The sequence below is a fragment of the Oncorhynchus kisutch genome, linkage group LG28 (assembly GCF_002021735.2).
Source record: "Oncorhynchus kisutch isolate 150728-3 linkage group LG28, Okis_V2, whole genome shotgun sequence".
Lineage (NCBI taxonomy): Eukaryota > Metazoa > Chordata > Actinopteri > Salmoniformes > Salmonidae > Oncorhynchus > Oncorhynchus kisutch.
Genome location: NC_034201.2, coordinates 8,005,678 through 8,028,115, shown reverse-complemented (window position 1 = coordinate 8,028,115; position 22,438 = coordinate 8,005,678). Strand labels below are relative to the sequence as shown.

At 43.1% G+C, this 22,438-nt stretch overlaps 1 protein-coding gene across 2 annotated transcripts in view; it reads left to right on the top strand.

Annotated features, from left to right (window-relative positions):
* Nucleotides 1–22,438, top strand: part of LOC109872702 (neuronal migration protein doublecortin) — a 75,343-nt gene that overhangs the window by 39,919 nt on the left and 12,986 nt on the right. For both annotated transcript variants that reach the window (XM_031808080.1, XM_031808079.1), the window contains exon 4: nt 11,754–11,856. In XM_031808080.1, the coding sequence (XP_031663940.1) occupies nt 11,754–11,856 (103 nt within the window). The remainder of the gene's footprint in view (nt 1–11,753; nt 11,857–22,438) is intronic.

The following is a 22,438-nucleotide window of genomic DNA, read 5'->3' as shown; positions in this document are numbered from 1 at the left end:
GGAACATCTCGAGAGTGAGTCTTGTGTCACCCCACCACTTGTCTGGATACTGTTGCTAGGTGACTCTAGATGACAAGGTGGCCTGACCTTTTCAGACATGATGCTCATCTTCTCCAATATGAATATCCCTCAAGCTGGAATGCCCTTTCTTAACTACAGCCATGGCTCTGAGGGACTGTGACATTTCACAATCCAGCTGCAGGTAAGGCCTAGACATAGACGACGACTCTCAGAAAAGATGGTTTGTTTACAGTCGCCTTGTCTTTTGTCGCGTCTGTCCCAAGACGTGTGAAGATGATCGTGCGTTCACGCTTTTGTCAGATTCAGTCACATTTGAATGTTGCCTCTAGTGTGTGTTTTCCAGATTCTCAGCATCCCCTTGTGTTCCAAAAACGCACACAATAAATATGGGCCAATTTATTCCTCAAGGACACACTGAGTTTACGTTTGTTTGATCAACTCTATAAAGAGCGGCTAGACACAGCAGGCCACATGGGACCACATTGCTGTGAGGTAGATTCCTAGAGGAAAGCATCCCCACCCCCATCCCAGCCCATCCTACCCCTCCAAACACTGCATCCCTTTCCAGTACTGGGAGAGAGTTGCAGATGAGAGCAGGAGAGTGTGAGCTCTCTCACTTCCTCAACTTCCTCCTGATTTATGGAAATCACAGCTCAAACACCCTGTGAGTGGCAGCTGATAAGCATCCGTTTAGCATATGTCAGCTTCTCCTTGGCACCCCTGAGAGGCCGAGTACAGGACTAATCATTCTCCGGCTCGCAGCGTTTAACAGGGAGGGGATTAGAAGAAGGAGCTGCAGCAGCACGGGCTCTGTCTCTCTGGGCAGCCTCTGCTCAGCCTCACCCTCTGCTCAGCCTCTGCTCAGCCTCTGCCTCTGCTCAGCCTCACCTTCTGCTCAGCCTCACCCTCTGCTCAGCCTCTGCTCAGCCTCAGCCTCTGCTCAGCCTCACCTTCTGCTCAGCCTCTGCTCAGCCTCACCCTCTGCTCAGCCTCAGTCTCTGCTCAGCCTCAGTCTCTGCTCAGCCTCTGCTGTAACTAGTCTGCTTTCAAGACCCCAGTCAGTCACACTGCATAAAGGCTACAGTCAACAGACTCATTGTTGCCGATTCTCTTCCTTTGAAGAGGTTATTCGTATTGTCTCAGACCAACGTTGGCACCTAGTGGAAGCCTTGCTGTCTCTGTCCTTGGCCAGGACTTTCTGTTGGTCACTGGTTTCTGTTTAGGAAATACAGGGACGTTGATCATCAAGAATTAGAGACCCTAGAACCTATCCCATTGCTTTGTTCTTTTCCTCTTTGTCTGGCTTCATAATGTAGATTCAGTAACCAAAATACAGTCTGCAAAATGCAGTGTGCCTCGCCTGCAGTCAGAGAACAACAAAACCCTGAATTGTTTCATTCATATTAATTGAGATAAAAATGTTTGCTTGCTCAGTTACATCATTTGATTGGGAGATCCTTCCAGTCTTTGTGATTGCAGGGGGGGGGGCAAGGTTGGGGGCAGGTTTATGTATGATGGCTGAATCACATGGTTCTCTCTGAACGACAGGTCAGTGTGGTGGAGGAATATGTCTATGTTGATCTAGCAGACTCCCAGGGGAAACAGCCAGGGGCCAGAACAGGACAAAAACTGATTCTAGTGCCATTATAACTGCTATTCATTTCCTGAAGCAGAAGTGCTGTATAGCATGCAGTGCATGGATGAATTTTGTAGATTTGTGCTCATGTGCTACACATATGGATGTCTTCTCATAGCATTACAATAGGAGCCTAGCTGTATGCCGTATAATAGGTTATAGTGAGACGTGTCGCTGGAATATTTAGACCTTATTCGTATGGGCCACATATCTACCAAACCGTTCACTGTAAATACGAGCATACATCCTCTGTCGCCGTAGCAACGGGGGAAGATGCAGTCCTATGCGTTCACCTTTCAGATGTGTGTGTAGAAGCTGCTGCAGCGCTCTCCACTCGTAGATAAAAGGGTTCCCGAAAGGGTCCGTCAGCTGTCCCCATAGGAGAACCCTTTTCGGTTCCAAGAGGAAAGGGTTCTACATTGAACCCAAAAGGGTTTTTACCTGGAACCAATAATGGTTCTTCAAAGGGTTCTCCTATGGGGACAGCCAACGAAGCCTTTTAGGTTATAGAGAGTGTATATAGAGTGTATATAGAGTGTATAATAGAGTGTATATAGAGTGTATATAGAGTGTATATAGAGAAACATACAAATCAATAGGAACACCTGCTCATTCCATGATATGGACTGACCAGGTGAATCCAGGTGAAAGTGATGATCCCTTATTGATGCCACTTGTTAAATCCACCTCAATCAGTGTAGATGAAGGGGAGGAGACGGGTTAAAGGATGTTTAAGCTTTGAGACAATTGAGACATGTGTATGTGTGCCAGAGGGTGAATGGGCAAGACAAAAGATTTAAGTGCATTTTAACTGGGTACGGTAGTAGGTGCCAGGCACACCGGTTTGAGTGTGTCAAGAACTGCAATGCTTCTGGGTTTTTCACACTCAACAGTTTCCTGTGTGTATCAAGAATTGTCCACCACACAAAGGACATCCAGCCAACTTGACTCAACTCTGGGAAGCATTGGAGTCAACATGGGCCAGCATCCCTGCGGAACGCTTTCAACACCTTGTAGAGTCCATGCCCCAACGAATTGAGGCTGTTCTGAGGGCAAAAGGGGGTGCAGCTCAATATTAGGAAGGTGCTCTTCATGTTTGATACACTAAGTGTATACAGTAGTGTTTTGAGCCTAACACCCCAAACTGAAACACTATCACCTGATCTGTGATAGAAAGGACTAGAGCTATTCTATGAACACCCCTGGGTGTGCCTCCAGCAGTGGTATGTATTCATGGATGCCAAGGAATGCCAATTTTCCTTCAATTCACAAGAGGCTGAATGTATCTCACCGGAGAAAGCATCTGAGTGAGCGAAACAGCGCCCCTCTGTCTCTGTATGTGTAGCTCATTTATCTGATGCTGTCTGGTCCTGAAGAGTATAACATTGTTGCCTCCCATAGCATTGAATGCAAGGGAAGCCAGTGAGCATTTGGCCTCCCTTGATTTAAAAAAAATATAAAATAATAGCCAATCAGAGTTGAGCTATACTGAGTGAGCTCAAATGTGAATGGTCCTGGCACACCAAAACAAAGTGTCAAGGGAAGCGTGACTCCCATCAAATCGCATTGAGAGCATACGTCATAGACTGAAACAACTTGAATAGTTGCATCTTGTTGTGTTGTTGTCCTCTTGCTGGCTGGCTAAAATTGGACCTTTCCTAAATTAGCCATGGATGAAGATAGGGATTTGGACCTGTGGTTTTTACTTAATTCTCCGTACTGGCCAATTATTATAACAGTGATTCTGATCCAACCATTAATTCATGCATTGTTGTGCCCATGGACTGAGAGGATGCATGTTCAGTATGTAGCTACATGTAGAAGGCTAATGTTAACTAGCTAACGTTGCACATGATTTGATGATGTTGAAGTTGAAATGGTGCTGGTATAGTGGAGGCAGCTCCTGTTTTCTTTGCGACTTGCGGTAACTGTGGTTCTAAATCAGTAGTTGTTTAGTGGTCCGAAAATGTCGGGAACATTAACTAGCTTGACAATGCTGTTTGTTACATGCAATATGCTTTGTGGACTTAATCGGACAGAGGTTGCTCTCCGGTTTTGTGATGAAACAAAGGTGTGGTTGAATCTATTCTGCCACTGTGTCTTCTTATGGTCTCCACCTTAGGCCTATATATCACGGTCGCCAGGCATACAGTTTGAACTAACAGGCTATAGAGCAGACAACACAATTATCACAACACATAGGTTGTAATATGGCTTTTTATTCTGGCTAACCCAGGGACTTTACCCATGCACCGCTACTGATCTCCATAGACCGGTTTATACAGTGAAACAATGGACCTGTAACAAGGCTGGCAAGCATGTGTGTGCTGTGCTGTGTATGGCCTCGATCACCCCTCACTCACTATGGGAACTGTCCCAGGACACGCTTGGATAGGATTAGCCAAAAACACTATTTTCTCTCTACGATAATGAGAGCTGATGTTTGGATTACACACATTTTCAGGGCCCACAAGTCATTCACGCAGCCAATCAGCGTGCTCGGATGTCGCTGTACCTCTACATCTCAATTAGTGGAGGCATCCTAGACTCCCTGTGTGCCCTCACCCCACCCTACCCCTCACAGAGGCATGGCAGTTGAAAGAGAGGGGGTGGAGGGGTACGGAGCAGGGAGCTGTACCCAGGAGAGACGCATCGAGCTGGGATTAGCTCTAATGGGATTACGCTGGTACAGCCATTTTAGCCAGGCAGGTCGGGAGGGAGCAGGCAGATTGGGATGACATCATCTCCTGTACTGTCTGCTGCTGTCTGCCACTGCATTCTGTCTCCCTGGACCAATGGGGCAGAGGGTTGAGTGCCTGTTAAGACATATTGAAACAACATTTGACTCCAGTGAATCCTCTTAAGGGATATTCTGAAGTGATATTTCACCAAGTGGCCAGTTGTCTCTTAAGACTGAAGAAGATGCGTTGCTGCAATGTGAAGTCTGTGCCCAAGAGATGACCTGCTGAATTCTGGGAAGCCCTCCAGTAGTAAATGTCCTATGGTGTAACCTTGACTGGTCTGCATACTGAAGTCATTTGACTGGTCTGCATACTGAAGTCACCTTGACTGCTGTAGTGGACATACTTTAGTAGTAGGGAGTGAGAATCTCTGTCCAAACCTCCAGACCGGAGATTAAATGGGATGGACAGACCTACACATACAAGGACTGGGAAACTGTAGTCTCAGGCTCCCTGCACCGTGTGGAGCCTGTGTGTCTGTCTCCATGGTTACCCTGCTCATTGATTTTGTGTTTCCTGCTCAATGTTTTATGAGTGCAAGTGGTCTTAAAGCTCCAATGTGTTTCTAGATGACGTGTAAATGTAATTATGGTAATGTTCCAGTTTGTAGATTGGGTCTGTCTGTCAGAAAGGTATATGGCCGTCTCCCCCCCCCCCTCCCCCCAGTGAACCTCTCCAGTACTCCCCCATGCGTAGAGGAGAGGGGGGATGCAGGCACAGGCAGTATTGGTGCAGTGCTTCATCACTCAGAGAGAAAAAAACACACACACACACACATACATACACACATGTTTGTTTTACTATCCTTGTGGGGACCAACAAATGTATTCCCATTCAAAATCCTATTTTCCCTAACCCTACGCTTAATCCAAAACCCCTAACACTAAACCTAACCCTAACTCCTAACCCTAATCCTAACCCCTAACCCTAACCTTAATTCTTACCGTAACCCTAATTGCAACCCTAACCCAAAGCCTAACCCCTAACCCTAACCTTAATTCTTACCGTAACCCTAATTGCAACCCTAACCCAAAGCCTAACCCCTAAGCCTAAAATTGTATTTTTCCTTGTGGGGACTGCCGTCATTTCCCCATTTTACTATCCTTGTGAGGACTTCTGCTCCGCACAAGGATAGTAAAACCACACACACACACACACACACACACACACACACACACACACACACACACACACACACACACACACACACACACACACACACACACACACACACACACACACTGAGCTGCTGTATAACTCCTCCACTGTGTTCAATGTTAGGAGCAGTATCCAGACTTTCATATGGTCATACCGTCCTTCTCTCATCCTGGGATTTACGCTATTACCTGCTTAATACACTAGGGGGTGCCAAAAAATGCAAGGAAGACCATTGGGTGTTTTCATGGAATTTTCATGGAGGCTGCTAGCTAAATATCCTAACGAGCGCAAATCAAAATATACGAATTTCAAAGACAGGCAATCCAGCTCATGAAGTTATACATATTGGAGCTACCGAATGTCATTTGTTTTGAGTTTGGACATTTACAAGCGAATGTGAACAAGAGGCATTGTGCAATTGAACAAAGTCTTGATGCATGCATGTGTGAAGAAACATCAGTATTCCGCTCTGGAGCACCATGTGTACACGCTGTGTCTGTGTGGAGTCTGGAGTTGCTAGGGCAACAGGCCTGCCTGCTCTGTTCAGAGAAGAAATCTAAAGATAGCAGTGGCAGCTGTATAGATAACTCATCCAAAGGGCTTTGACTTCTCAAACACAGCAGAAAGCTAACACAGTATGACGCCCCGTCACCTTATTAATTCAAATCAAATCAAAAATCAAATTTTATTTGTCACATGCGCCGAATACAACAGGTGTTGTTGTTACCGTGAAATGCTTACTTACGAGCCCTTAACCATTCAGCCACTTATTTAGATAACTAGCAAGTTAAACTTAACGCAGCATTTATCGTTTTTTTTTACCCAGGAAAGAAAAAAAGCATAAGAAATATATTTGCTGCATTTTGTAAACGCAGATCTAAAATGCTTCTTATTGTAATTTCTGCTCGGCGTCAGACAAATGTTGTTCTTCAGTTGCACTTCTGCATTCGGATGAGAATTCACATTAGCAAATGTAGCTGGCTACATTCTTTCTATGATAAACATTAGAAATATGGTGGTCATGCATAATGTTACGCAAAAAAAACTACTTTGCTGTTTTATTGTAAGCTCATGATCAATTCGGATCAATTTGATGTTATTTTAATGGACACAAAATGTGTTTTTCTTTCAAAAACAAGGACATTTCTAAGTGACCCCAAACTTTTGAACGGTAGTGTATTTTCTGTGAAGGAAAACTATAGTGGCACGTCCCTGATCACTCTATTGAAGCAACAAACAAAAACAACTAAACATTCAATACAAAGTTGGACTCGCCTACTCCTGCTTTCTCCCATTGTGCTATTTACAAACAAACACGTGTTTGTAGTTCTGGGGAACTATGGTAAGCATCATAATGGAAAGTAATGTGACAGGTGAAATGAAGAAAGCGATCTGCTTTATCTCCTAACATATTGCACACGCTGACTGCAGGTATTTCCTTAAAAAGTAGCTACAAATATGACAGTTTATTGAAAAATGTCAAAGAAATATTTTCAACGGTGTTGACAGTGTTTTAAAACCATCCCGTGGCTATTTCCAAACACCCCGGTTTACGGTAGGCTACAGGATTAACCCATTAAGTGCTAATTCACCCATCCCTCTGAAATGGAGGTCTTAAGTTACAGTGTTCGCTACTAATCCAACTGCACAGACCAATGATAGAGTAGGAAGAAGGGACTTGGGCCAATAGAAGAGTAAGTAAGGCTTGTCTGCAATTGCATGAACTCAGACATAATGCATTGCCATCAACCTGTCATCTCACATCATCAGTTTTAAACTTCCTTTCATCTTTAGCTTCGATCCCCCCCTGTCTGAGTGGTGTGGTGATATGTCAGTACTGCCGCTGAGGACTGCTTTTGTGTGTTCCTCTGTTCAGGCTACAGTCTCTGTCTTCTTTTTTTTAGATGGTGTCTGATAATGTTTGTTGGTGACCTAGCTCTAGACAGTCTCTGGCTCCAGCTCTGTGTGTGTGTGTCTACTGTGCTGGTGGCGAGTCTGACAGGCTCATCCACGTTTGAAGGTCACCCCCTCCTCCCTGGTCCATTTTTGTGGGGCGCTCTCTCTCTCTCCCATCCACTCAGATCACATCACATCACCACTGTCTGCTGCCCTGTCAGCAACATCCTACAGTGCTACTGTGCTCCTGAACCGTTCACTCTCACTGCGTGGCAATGCGACCCTTGCCCTGCAAGGAGAAAGCCCTAAGCAAAGCCATTAATATAGATGTAGAGATGTGATATCTGGAGAATCATCTCTCTCAGACCCACTATTATCCTTGGAATAGGAGGGTTTATGAACAGATTTAGCTGGATGTCAGGGTATATTTAGATGTGATTTAGTATCAATGCATTTATACTACACCGTAAGTACATAAACAGCAGTTGGGATGTATTGACTTGAAAAAGGTCACAACTGCAATCTCTCTGGATAAGTACTTTAATAAGAGTCAAGAAAAAACAAAAGTATGGCTGAAATGACCCATATAGTATCTCCAAATAGATATTTGATCTTAGTGTTAAGTAAGTGTACACCGTGTCTCTGATTGGCCCCTGTCCTCCTCATAATTAGTGAGATGTATTGGCTGGCTGGTCGGTGTAAGCTGTGGTGTCTTGCCTGGCTGACGGTTGTGATTGGTTGGCTGGTCGGTGTAAGCTGTGGTGTCTTGCCTGGCTGACGGTTGTGATTGGTTGGCTGGTCAGTGTAAGCTGTGGTATCTGCAGGGCTGAGGGGTGACAGGAGTTGACAGAAAAGGGTCAGTGGCCCCACCTTACCTTGGCTAGCGTGACACAGGTCCTTATATGAGCTGGTGGAAGCCAAACCAATCAGGATTAACCTGGTATACAGGCATCTTGTCATTCTCTCTGCTGTCTCGGACCTGATCTGCTTCGACTCCCATCAACACCATCTATCTCTTTCTATCGCTCTCTCGCTCTTTCTCTCTCTGTAAGACATCTTTAGCAAAACAGGATGGAGGTCAGGTCAAGCAAGTGGGCAAAACTAGTTGTAGTGACGTCATAATGACCGTTTTGCCCAATGGGAAGTCCGACCTGCTTTGGGTTAGTGCTATCTGGCACCCTTGAGACATCCCTAGCCTAAAACCTAACCCTAACTTTAAACCCTAACCTTAACGCCTACCTTTACCCTAACCATAACCCTAACCTAACCCTAACCTTAACCCTTACCTTAACCATTTAACCATTCAACTTCAAAGGGGTAGGGACCTCCCAAGGATCCCTGATAGCAAGGACCCTGACTTTGTCCCCAGGTCCTCCTTCACTCCTGGTGCCTGTCCCTTTCCCTCTTCTAATGTTTCTCTCCCTCTACTACTGTCCCTGTCCCTCCTGAACCTTCCTAGGCCATGTGTGTCACAGTAGCAATGCTGTCAGATCAGACAGGCATCTTCATAATCAGGAGCTCTGCAGTCAATTAGTTCTATGCATTTGTCAGCACAAATCCACACACAGAGTGGCTGTCACACTGGATGACATGACAGCTCCTCTAGTGTAAAGCACACTGGTGTGCTGAGCGGGCTGTCAATAGCACTTTACAGCAGTGGCTGCACTCATGTCTGAGCACAGACATAAACATTCAGTTGTATTAGGTGGTGAAGTAGTGCTTTTCAATAGTGAGACAGACTTACTTCCCTGGTGGTAATAGTAGTGCCGTATGACCTGATCTCTGGAAAGAAAAGGCTGACTATCTGGGCCTTTCTGTGGTTTAGAGTATTGTATTTCCATTACTGCAGCAACCCAGTAATACGCTTAATATGTTTTCTATTCATCCCACATCCACACACCACAGCTGGTTTTCCAAGAGGCTTCCCGCTGGCTATGAGTTCCAATGTTTTTCTCAGAAATGGATTCCTTCACAAAATAACAGTGTCCAGGATCTTATCGTGTCCCGGATCTTATCGTGTCCATGATCTTATCGTGTCCATGATCTTATCGTGTCCAGGATCCTATCGTGTCCAGGATCTTATCGTGTCCATGATCTTATCGTGTCCATGATCTTATCGTGTCCAGGATCTTATCATGTCCAGGATCTTATAAGGTCCATAATCTTATTATGTCCAGGATCTTATCATGTCCAGGATCACTAATTGTATTGATGATCTGATTTCATATATGGACCTGTCATTCTAAAGTAATGGACTATATAGATAAATACATTGAATTGTACTAATGTTGACCATCACTGCATAAAGTGGTATATGAAAAGCTGAGTTTCTACAGACCATTATATTTTCACTAAATGTTTCTCAGTCTTCTAAGCAGTTCTACAGTATCGCTCCTTTCTTCAGTCTGTTGTATTGTCATCACTCTAATGACCTCTACCTCATCCTGACCCTAAACAAAAGCATGGGGGTTGGGTGTGGGGGATGGACAGAGAGAGACTGTTATGAACCATAGTCAAGTTTGGCCTCCCTCATAGGGCCCTGTGTCCTGCTTAGCCCCCTCGGCCCCCCTCATTAGCAGTGTAGCTGGGGTGCCCAGCCAGCCTTGATGGGCTGTTGTCATCAGAGGGATTGACACACAGACCCCCCAGAGACCACCAAAGACCTCATTTACATCCCCTCTCCATTAGCACCACCTAGAGATGTGGTGGGGGCTGGGTGGAGGGCTGGCATACCCCATCACGCTTCCCATCTGACACATGATTGACAGCCCGAGAGGCATCCTTAAAATGTCCCCATTATAGCTACATTCCTGCTAAATTCCACACGGCAATTGTAGGATTGAAGATAATAAAAAATTATAAAAACAAACATTTTACGCCCACAATATTGACTGTTTAATGATACACTGAAAGACTGGGTGAGTTAATTAGTGGTCTACAATGGAAAAGCAATAAGAATGGGATTATATATAGTAATTTCATCACTAGGGTTTGACCCTAGGGATATGTGCCACTCCTGCCCCCTGTCTATGGCCTGGACCCGTGGGACATGGAGGAGGTACAGCTGGCAGACGCCATACAGACCAGACACTCCTCCAGTAGCGACAAGCATCAAGGCAGCTGCTGGGGCGGGGTGCTCCAGAATTAGCATCAGCTCATACTTTAGAAGAGTGTCACAAAGAAGGTTGTGATGTGATGTATCCTGGGTATTACCCTCCAGGTTCTGAACCTCGGGGGCGTGGCCTGGCCCCCTTGACGCCTGTCAACCTGGGAGACCAGAGAGGAAGACTGTGTTTTGAATGTGAGGCGGGGGATGGCCTAATAAACATGCTAGTTCCAGTAACAGGGCTTTTCTATTGGAGGGTCATCAGTGAAAGGGGGGTGTGGCCCGAGACATCTGTCCAGTAAGTAGCTTCTGACGTGAACAGCTGCAGTGAAGGGGATCAGACCCCTTAGAGGACTGGGTGAAACTGAGCTCTGTGATACACAATTATTAGTCATTATTAAAGACTCAGTAACGTTGGACCGTGTGTGATTGGGACATGTTTGGCTCTAGTAGCCATGCTAACGTGCCAAGAGTACTCAATACAACCAGCTTTCTTTCGTTGGCTGAATACAACCGATTGTAGGAGAGTTTTTGTCTGCTGTTGGACTCCATCAAAGGCTGAAGGAGGTCTGACTCAATTAGATGAAATCTTAGATAAGTTCACCTTTGTCTCCTTATACTAAAAATGTCTGTTCATCCTAATAATGTAAAGTAGGATGTTGCAGTCGTATTATCTCCCGTGTCTTAGTCCTTTACTAGCCACAGATTTTTATCGTCAACAACCATCTCTAATTTAAGCGGTATTAAACCCAGGATTTTAGATAATTCTACGAGCTAGCCCCACAGCTATTCACTAATCTCAAACCTCGCACAATCATGGGCAACGTTTTGTCGTGGTTGAATGCACGTGTATTATCTTTTTTAATTAACACACAGTCAGCATTTTAAAAGCAGTTTAGCGAACTTGAGAATGTTAATGCAGTATAAGACCCTCTTTGTGGGGCACAACACTGGCTGCTGAAATTCTTTGCTCTATCTGTGTGTTGCTATTACTGTAATGCTGTTAGTGACATGATGTGACCTGGAGAAAAGTGCAGAGTCAAGGAGGTGGTAGTGCTGAGATATCAGACTGGTCAGAGTCAAAGATTAATGTATTTTATATCTGATATGTCATGTTAAGATCCCACTGAATTGTATGTATGCATTGTCGCAGAGCTGCATTCTCACATGGTCACGTATTTCTCTGCTCCACCAGGTCACCTGTCTTCAGGATTTCTTTGGTGATGATGATGTCTTCATTGCCTGTGGCCCAGAGAAGTTCCGCTACGCCCAGGATGACTTCTCCCTGGATGAGAATGGTGAGAGCAGCCACACCACTAGTAACCTTCTAACCCGCTATAACACCACTCGTCACCTACTACACCACTGTAACACCACTATTCACCCACTGCACCACTGTAAATCCACTAGTAACCTACTACACCACTGTAACACCACTAGTCACCTACTGCACCACTGTAAATCCACTAGTAACCTACTACACCACTGTAACACCACTAGTCACCTACTACACCACTGTAACACCACTATTCACCTACTACACCACTGTAAATCCACTAGTAACCTACTACACCACTGTAACACCACTAGTCACCTACTACACCACTGTAACACCACAAGTCACCTACTACACCACTGTAACACCACTATTCACCTACTGCACCACTGTAAATCCACTAGTAACCTACTACACCACTGTAACACCACTAGTCACCTACTGCACCACTGTAAATCCACTAGTAACCTACTACACCACTGTAACACCACTAGTCACCTACTACAACACTGTAAATCCACTAGTTAAGTACTACACTGCTGTAACATCACTAGTCACCTATTACACCACTGTAACACCACTAGTAACCTACTACATCACTGTAAAATCACTTGGAACCTACTACACCACTGTTACATCACTAGTCACTTATTCAAATCACATCAAAGTTTATTCGTCACGTGCGCCGAATACAACAGGTGTAGACCTTACAGTGAAATGCTTACTTACAGGGTCTAACCAAGAGTGCAAAAAGGTATTAGGTGAACAGGTAAGTAAAGAAATAAAAACAACAGTAAAAAGATGAACAGAGAGTATCAGTAGCGTAAAAGAGGGGTGGGTGGTGGGACACAATGCATGTACATGAATGTATAGTTAAAGTGACTTTGCATATATGATAAACAGAGAGTAGCAGCAGCGTAAAAGAGGGGTTGGGGGGGGCAATGCAAATAGTCGCCATTACACCACTCACTGTAACATCACTAGTAATCTGCAAGACCACTGTAACACCAGTAGTAACCTACTACACCACTGTAACATCACTAGTAACCTACTACACCACGGTAACACCAATAGTAACCTACTACACCACTGTAACAACACTAGTAACCTACTACACCACTGTAACAACACTAGTAACCTACTGCAACACTTTAACACCACTAGTAACCTACTACACCACTGCAACACCAATAGTAACCTACTACACCACTGTAACAACACTAGTAACTTACTACACCACTGTAACAACACTAGTAACCTGCTATACCCGAAGTCACCTACTACACCACTGTAACACCACTAGTAACCTACTACACCACGGTAACACCACGAGTAACCTACTACACCACTATAACACCACTAGTAACCTAAAACACCACTGCAACACCACACGTACTCTACTACACCACTATAACACCACTAGTAACCTAAAACACCACTGTAACACCACTAGTAACCTACTACACCACTGTAACACCAATAGTAACCTACTACACCACTGTAACAACACTAGTAACCTGCTATACCCGTAGTCACCTACTACACCACTGTAACAACACTAGTAACCTACAACACCACTGCAACACCACAAGTAACCTACTACACCACCATAGCACCACTAGTAACCTAAAACGCCACTAGTAACCTACTACACCAATAGTAACCTACTACACCACTGCAACACCACAAGTAACCTACTACACCAGTATAACACCACTAGTAACCTAAAACACCACTGTAACACCACTAGTAATCTACTACACCAATAGTAACCTACTACACCACTGTAACAAACTAGTAATCTACAACACCAATAGTAACCGACTACAACGCTAAGACCACTAGTCACCTACTACACCACTCTAACACCACTAGTCACCTACTACACCACTGTAACAACACTAGTATTCTACTACACCAATAGTAACCTACTACACCACTGTAAAATCAGTAGTTACTTACTACACCACTGTAGCACCACTAATAACCTTCTACCCCACTATAACACCACTAGTAACCTACTACACCATTGTAACATTACTAGTCACCTACTGCACCACTGTAACATCACTAGTAACCTACTACACCACTGTAACAACATTAGTAATCTACAACACCAATAGTAACCTACTACAACACTAAGACCACTAGTCACCTATTACACCACTGTAGCACCACTAGTAAACTTCTACCCTGCTATAACACCACTCGTCACCTACTGCACCACTGTAACATCACTAGTAACCTACTAAACCACTGTAACATCACTAGTAACCTACTAAACAACTGTAACACCACTAGTAACCTACTACACCACTGTAGCACCACTAGTAACCTTCTACCCCGCTATAACACCACTCTTCACCTACTACACCATTGTAACATTACTAGTCACCTACTGCACCACTGTAACATCACTAGTAACCTACTAAACCACTGTAGCATCACTAGTAACCTACTAAACCACTGTAACACCACTATTCACTAGTGATAGGTTACTAGTGGTGTAACCTATCACTACTACACCACTGTAACAACACTAGTCACCTACTACACCAATAGTAACCTACTACACCACTGTAACACCACTAGTAACCTACTACACCACTGTAACACCACTAGTAACCATTACACCACTGTAACAACATTAGTAATCTACAACACCAATAGTAACCTACTACAACACTAAGACCGCTAGTCACCTATTATACCACGGTAACACCATTAGTCACCTACTACACCACTGTAACACCACTAGTAACCTACTACACCACTGTAACACCACTAGTCACCTACTGCATCACTGTAACATCACTAGTAACATACTTCTCCTCTGTATCACCACTCGTAAACTACTTCACCACTGTAACACCACTAGTCACCTACTTCACACTGTAACACCACAAGTAACATATTATACCACTGTAACAACACTAGTCATCTACAACACCAATAGTAACCGACTACAACACTAAGACCACTAGTCACCTACTACACCACAGTAACACCATTAGTCACCTACTACACCACTGTAACACCACTAGTCACCTACTGCACCACTGTCACATCACTAGTAACCTACTAAACCACTGTAACACCACTAGTCATCTACTACACCACTGTAACACTACTAGTCATCGACGACACCAATAGTAACCTACTACACCACTGTAACAACACTAGTAATCTACTACACCAATAGTAACCTACTACACCACTGTAAAGTCACTAGTCACCTACTGCACCACTGTCACATCACTAGTAACCTACTAAACCACTGTAACACCACTAGTAACCTACTAAATCACTGTAACACCACTAGTCATCTACTACACCACTGTAACACTACTAGTCATCGATGACACCAATAGTAACCTACTACACCACTGTAACAACAATAGTAATCTACTACACCAATAGTAACCTACTACCCCACTGTAAAGTCACTAGTAACTTACTAAACCACTGTAGCACCACTTGTAACCTTCTACCCCGCTATAACACCACTAGTAACCTACTAAACCACTGTAACGCCGCTAGTAACCTACTAAACCACTGTAACACCACTAGTAACCTACTACACCACTTTAACAACACTAGTCATCTACTACACCACTGTAGCACCACTAGTAACCTACTAAACCACTGTAACACCACTAGTAACCTACTAAACCACTGTAATCCAATTGTAACCTACGACACCACTGTAACATCACCAGTAACTTACTACACCACTGTAACATGACTAGTAGCTTACTACACCGCTGTAACACCACTAGTAACCTACTACACCAATAGTAACCTACTACACCGCTGTAAAATCAGTAGTAACTTACTACACCACTGTAACATGACTAGTAGCTTACTACACCGCTGTAACACCACTAGTAACCTACTACACCAATAGTAACCTACTACACCACTGTAGCACCACTAGTCATCTACTCTGCAACTGTAACACCACTCGTCACCTACAACACTACTTTAACATCACCAGTAACCTTCTACACAACTATTACACCACTAGTGATCTACTACATCACTGTAAAACCACTTGTCACCTACTACACCACTGTAACACCTCTAGTAACCTATTACACCAATAGTTACCTACTCCAACACTAACACCACTAGTCACCTATTACACCACGGTAACACCAGTAGTCACCTACTACACCGCTGTAACACAACTAGTCACCTATTGCACTACTGTAACATAACAAGTAACCTACTAAACCAGTGTAACACCATTAGTAACCTACTACACCACTGTAACAACACCAGTCACCTGCTGCACCACTGTAACAACACTAGTCACCTACTACACCAATAGTAACGTACTACTCCACTGTAACACCACTAGTAACCTACTACACCACTGTAACAACACTCGTAATCTACTACACCACTAGTAACCTACTGAACCACTGTAGCATCACTAGTAACCTATTACACCACTGTAACACCACCAGTAACCTACTACACCACTGTAAATTCATTAGTCACCTACTACACCTCTGTAAAACCAGTTGTGACCTACCACTGTAACACCACTAGTCACCTCACCTACTACACCACTGTATCATCACTATTAACCTACTACACCACTGTAACATCACTAGTAACCTAGTACATCACTGTATAACCACTAGTAACCTACTACACAACTGTAACACCACTAGTCACCTTTTTCACCACTGTATCATCACTATTAACCTACTACACCACAGTAACACCACTAGTAACCTACTTTACCACTGTAATGCCGCTAGTAACCTAGTACATCACTGTATAACCACTAGTAATCTACTATACCACTATATCATCACTTGTCTCCTGCTACACCACTGTAACACCAATATTAACCTACTACACCACTGTAACATCACTAGTAACCTAGTACATCACTGTATAACCACTAGTAACCTACTACACAACTGTAAAACCACTAGTCACCTTTTTCACCACTGTATCATCACTATTAACCTACTACACCACAGTAACACCACTAGTAACCTACTTTACCACTGTAATGCCGCTAGTAACCTAGTACATCACTGTATAACCACTAGTAACCTACTACACAACTGTAACACCACTAGTCACCTTTTTCACAACTGTATCATCACTATTAACCTACTACACCACTGTAACATCACTTGTCACCTTTTACCCAACTATAACACCAAAAGTGACCAACTATACCACTCTAACACCACTAGTCACTTATTACACCACTGTAACATCATTAGTCACCTTCTGTACCACTGTAACACAGTTAGTCACCTACTACACCACTTTAATATCACTAGTCAACAAACTACACCACTGTATCACCACTAATCACCTACTACACCACTGTAACACCACTAGTCACCTACTACACCACGGTACCACCAGTAGTCACCTACTACACCACTGTAACACCACTAATTACCTACTGCACCACTGTAACACCACTAGTAACCTACTAAACCAGTGTAACACCACTAGTCAACAAACGACACCACTGTAACACCTAACACCTATCACCTACTAAACCAGTGTAACACCACTAGTGAACTACTTTACCACTGTAACACCACTAGTAACCTAGTACATCACTGTATAACCCCTAGTCACCTACTACACCACTGTAACACCACTTGTCACCTTTTACCCAACTATAACACCAATAGTGACCAACTACACCACTCTAACACCACTAGTCACTTATTACACCACTGTAACATCATTAGTCACCTACTACACCACTGTAACACCACTAGTCACGTACTACACCACTATAACACCACTTGTCACCTTCTGTACCACTGTAACACAGTTAGTCACCTACTACGCCACTTTAATATCACTAGTCAACAAACTACACCACTGTATCACCACTAATCACCTACTACACCACTGTAACACCACTAGTCACCTACTACACCACGGTACCACCAGTAGTCACATACTACACCACTGTAACACCACTAATTACCTACTGCACCACTGTAACACCACTAGTAACCTACTAAACCAGTGTAACACCACTAGTCAACAAACGACACCACTGTAACACCTAACACCTATCACCTACTAAACCAGTGTAACACCACTAGTGAACTACTTTACCACTGTAACACCACTAGTCACATACTACACAACTGTAACACCACTAGTCACCTACTTCACATTGTAACACCACAAGTAACATATTACACCACTGTAACTTCACTAGTAACCTATTACACCACTGTAACACCACTAGTAACCTGCTATACCAGTTGTCTCCTACTACACCGCTGTGACACCACTAGTAACCTACTCCGCCACTGTAACACCACTATTAATCTACTACACCACTGTAACACCACTAGTCACCTACTGCACCACCGTAACATCACTAGTAACCTACTAAACCACTGTAACACCACTATTAATCTACTACACCACTGTAACACCACTAGTCAACTACTGCACCACCGTAACATCACTAGTAACCTACTAAACCAGTGTAACACCACAAGTAACCTACTACAGCACTGTAACAACACTGGTCATCGACTACACCACTAGTCACCTACTGCACTACTGTAACATCACTAGTAACTTACTAAACCAGTGTAACACCACTAGTAACCTACTGCACCACTGTAACAACACTAGTCACCTACTGCACCACTGTAACACCGCTAGTTCCCTATTACACCACTGTAACACTGCTTTTTTAGACATTCTCTCATCTGTCAATGTAATTGTGCTACTATACACTGAGTGTACAAAACATTAAGCACACCTGCTCTTTCCATGACATAGACTCACCAGGTGAATCCAGGTGAAAGCTATGATCCCCTTATTTATGCCACTTGTTAAATCCACTTCAATCAGTGCAGATGAAGGAGAGGAGACAGGTTTATGAAGGATTTTTAAAGTGGAACTGATTGCGTTTGAACTACTTTGCATGTATGAAACAAACAGACAGAATATCAAGTCAAACATATCACATTTCCAGTTTATGTTACATAACCATCTTCATAAGAAGTTTTAAAAATAGATTACATTTGACTCAACATTCCATGACTTACACTAAGAAATTGTTGGCAGCTTAGATGGATGCAGTTCAATGCATGCTTAATATAATTCACCAATACATTTCTTGATTGTCAAAAAAAAGATTACCAGGTTGTAAATCACAGCTAGCCTGGTACATAGTTTGCTGCCTCCATTCGGGACGCACTGTTTCAGTTTCAATGGCTCAATATTTTGGAGAAAAACTGACGAATGTTACTAAGGCTGGGAATGTCAATACAATCAAACTAGCAAGGGCAATGATCACAAGTCAGTCATAATGTGACTAATAGGCTAGTGTATCTATTTATGTAGCAAGCTAAAAACACGGAGCCTAACGTTAGATAGATATCTAGGAGGATGTCATGTCATGTCATTGGAGGAGTGAGTGAATTACTTTTCTCCCTCATATCGTTTTTCGGTGGCTATACTCAGCTAGAGATGCAGGTGTCATTTAGTTAGCTAGCAAGAACTTGAATGACTGTTATCCAGTTAGCATAGCTCTTGCGTTCGCAAATGCACTTCGGGCTATCTACTCCGATTTCAGAGCACTCTCGTCTGTGTGTGCCAATGCGCAGAATAACTGGTGGTGGAAAAAGTTTCTAATTGTCAATACTTGAGTAAAAGTATAGATACCTTAATAGAAAGTTACTCATGTAAAAGTGGAAGTCACCCAGTACAGTACTACTTGACTAAAAGACTAAAAGTATTTGGTTCTAAATATATTTAAGTATCAAAGTAAAAGTATAAATCATTTCAAATTCCTTATATTAAGCAAAGCAGATAGCACCATTTTCTTGTTTCTAACATTTACGGATAGCCAGGGGCACACTCCAACACTCAGACATAATTTATAAAATATGCATTTGCGTTTAGTGAGTCCGCCAGATCAGAGGCAGTAGGGACGACCAGGGATGTTCTCTAGATAAGTGTTTGAATTAAACAAGCATGTAACGAGTACTTCTTGGTGTCATGGACAATTTAGGGACGTAAAAGTACATTATTTTATTTAGGAAAATATAAATAGTAAATTAAAGTACAGGTACTCCAAAAAATCTATTTAAGTAGTTTTTTAAAGTATTTTTACTTAAGTACTTTACATCACTGAGAATAACTGATGAATTTACGCCAAACCTGCTGAATATGACCGGTGTCAGTCAACATATGCAAAAACAGTTGTTTGTCACGAACACTCTAGATATGTAAACAGCCTAGCTAACCAGCTATGCTAGGTTGAGTAAAATGGTCAGAGTGAGGTGTTCTCTCATTTGTGTCTGGAAGTAGCTAGATAGCAAGCTAGCCAACTTTAGCCAGGCAGGCAAGCTGCAGAAGGACGTGAAGGCTACAATTCCCCATTGTTTATCAGTACAATTTTGACGGCCAACTGGCTGAAAAAGTTTGAGAGGGTTTATCTAATGTTCTTTTGTTATATTTGAGCTCATCTTGCTCTGGTTAGCATTAGTTATTGATCTTGTTGAGAGCCTACCTTTTTATGGTTGTTTGATCAATACGATTGTATGTTTCCCAAATGTAAGAGGACTCCCGTGGTTGTGACATATTTGCAGAAATCCATTCAGGTGTATTTTGTGGCTTTTGGCGAATGCTTTCTAATGATCTAAAGTCAAGCTGTAAACACACAGACTAGTTCAAAGTGAATGATAGGAGGCCTATGTGGCAATGGCTTGTTTGCGTAAAGGCCTACTGTAGCTCTGATTGGCTATGGTGCACCGGTCAGCGTAGACTCCAGTCCTGGATGAGACAGATGCTTTATTTACTGCAGTGTCTATGAATTGTCCAAACGCACTGCCACTTTCCCACTCTATACTGCTATAGAATTTTCACAAATGCCTTAGTATACGTCATTCTCAAAAATTCTAAGAATTTATGAAAACGTGAAAATCACCATATCTAAGTGATCGGCTTGTCAAAAAATCATGTTGTTTAGGAACAGCTAAGATTTAATGTTGCTAAAATGCTGTCAGTTCCACTTTAAGCCTTGAGACAATTGAGATATGGATCGTGTATTTGTGCCATTCGGAGGGTTAATGGGCAAGACAAAATATTTAAAAGCCTTTGAACAGGGTACGGTAGTAGGTGCCAGGCACACCGGTTTGTGTCAAGAACTGCAATGCTGCTGAGTTTTTCACACTCAACAGTTTTCTGTGCGTATCAAGAATGGTCCACCACCCAAAAGACATCCAGCCAACTTGACACAACTGTGGGAAGCATTGGAGTCAACATTGGCCAGCATCCCTGTGGAACGCTTTCGACACCTTGTAGAGTCCAAGCCCTGACGAATTGAGGCTGTTCTGAGGGCAAAAGGGGGTGCAGCTCAATATTAGGAAGGTGTTCTTAATGTTTTGTACACTCAGTGTATGCTGACTACTGTATATTTCATTCTCTCTCACATCCACCCAGACAGGAACACAGACAGGAACTCAGACAGGAACTCAGAGGTCTGTTGTCTGATTTAGAAAGTAAAGAATCTATCTGAAATAGAAAATTAAATGAATATCTGCACGCCAGTGAACCCAGATATTGTCTAGAGTTAACATACAGCAGCTAGCTGTTCAATGGAATAACTAGAAAATACATCACATAGAAAAATCCCCTTTTGTCTCCTTTTGAGTTTTCTCCTCGCAGTCCAACACTTAGGTCTTTCACATCATTACTGAACTAGAGCTCATTATTTAGACGTAATGTAAATGAGGCTTTAGCCATGTTAACTGATCGATAAGTAGTCTCTAGGGCGCCTCAAATGCCAAATAGGATCAGGCACCACCAGGGCCATATGGGAAGGACTGTAGAATGGCCATTTTATGTTTTCCTCACATCACATTTCAAAAGACGAGCCTACATATAGGACAGATTTTTCCATGCTACGCTGGGACAGATGCCTCTTACATACCAGAGCAAATGTATCATTCCTCTCAGTGAATGTGTGGCTTTGTGTATTTATGTGTGGGTAGTGTCTGTTAATGTATAGACCTGCTGTGCGTGTTGTGTGAAGTAAGCAGCAGGGAGGGATAAGCATGGGAAGAGGAACAGCCATTCATCTTGGTGGTGACAGGTTTAGGTCAGATGATCCAGTGGTGCTGATACTGATTTTGAGTGGAGAGGAGAGGAGCTACCAAGCTTCCCTGGCTACTCCCTACAGGCTTCGTAGCCTATTTTTACATAATAGCTACACAGGCCACTGCACACTCAGCTCCCTCTTTCATACCTCGACACCTCTCTATATAAACTCAGCAAAAAAAGAAACGTCCCTTTTTCAGGACCCTGTCTTTCAAAGATAATTTGTTAAAAAAAATCCAAATAACTTCACAGATCTTCATTGTAAAGGGTTTAAACTCTGTTTTCCATGCTTGTTCAATGAACCATAAACAATTAATGAACATGCACCTGTGGAACGGTCGTTAAGACACTAACAGCTTACAGACGGTAGGCAATTAAGGTCACAGTTATGGCAAGTTGGACACTAAAGAGGCCACCAAAAGAAAGATGCCCAGGGTCCCTGCTCATCTACGTGAACATGCCTTAGGCATGCTGCA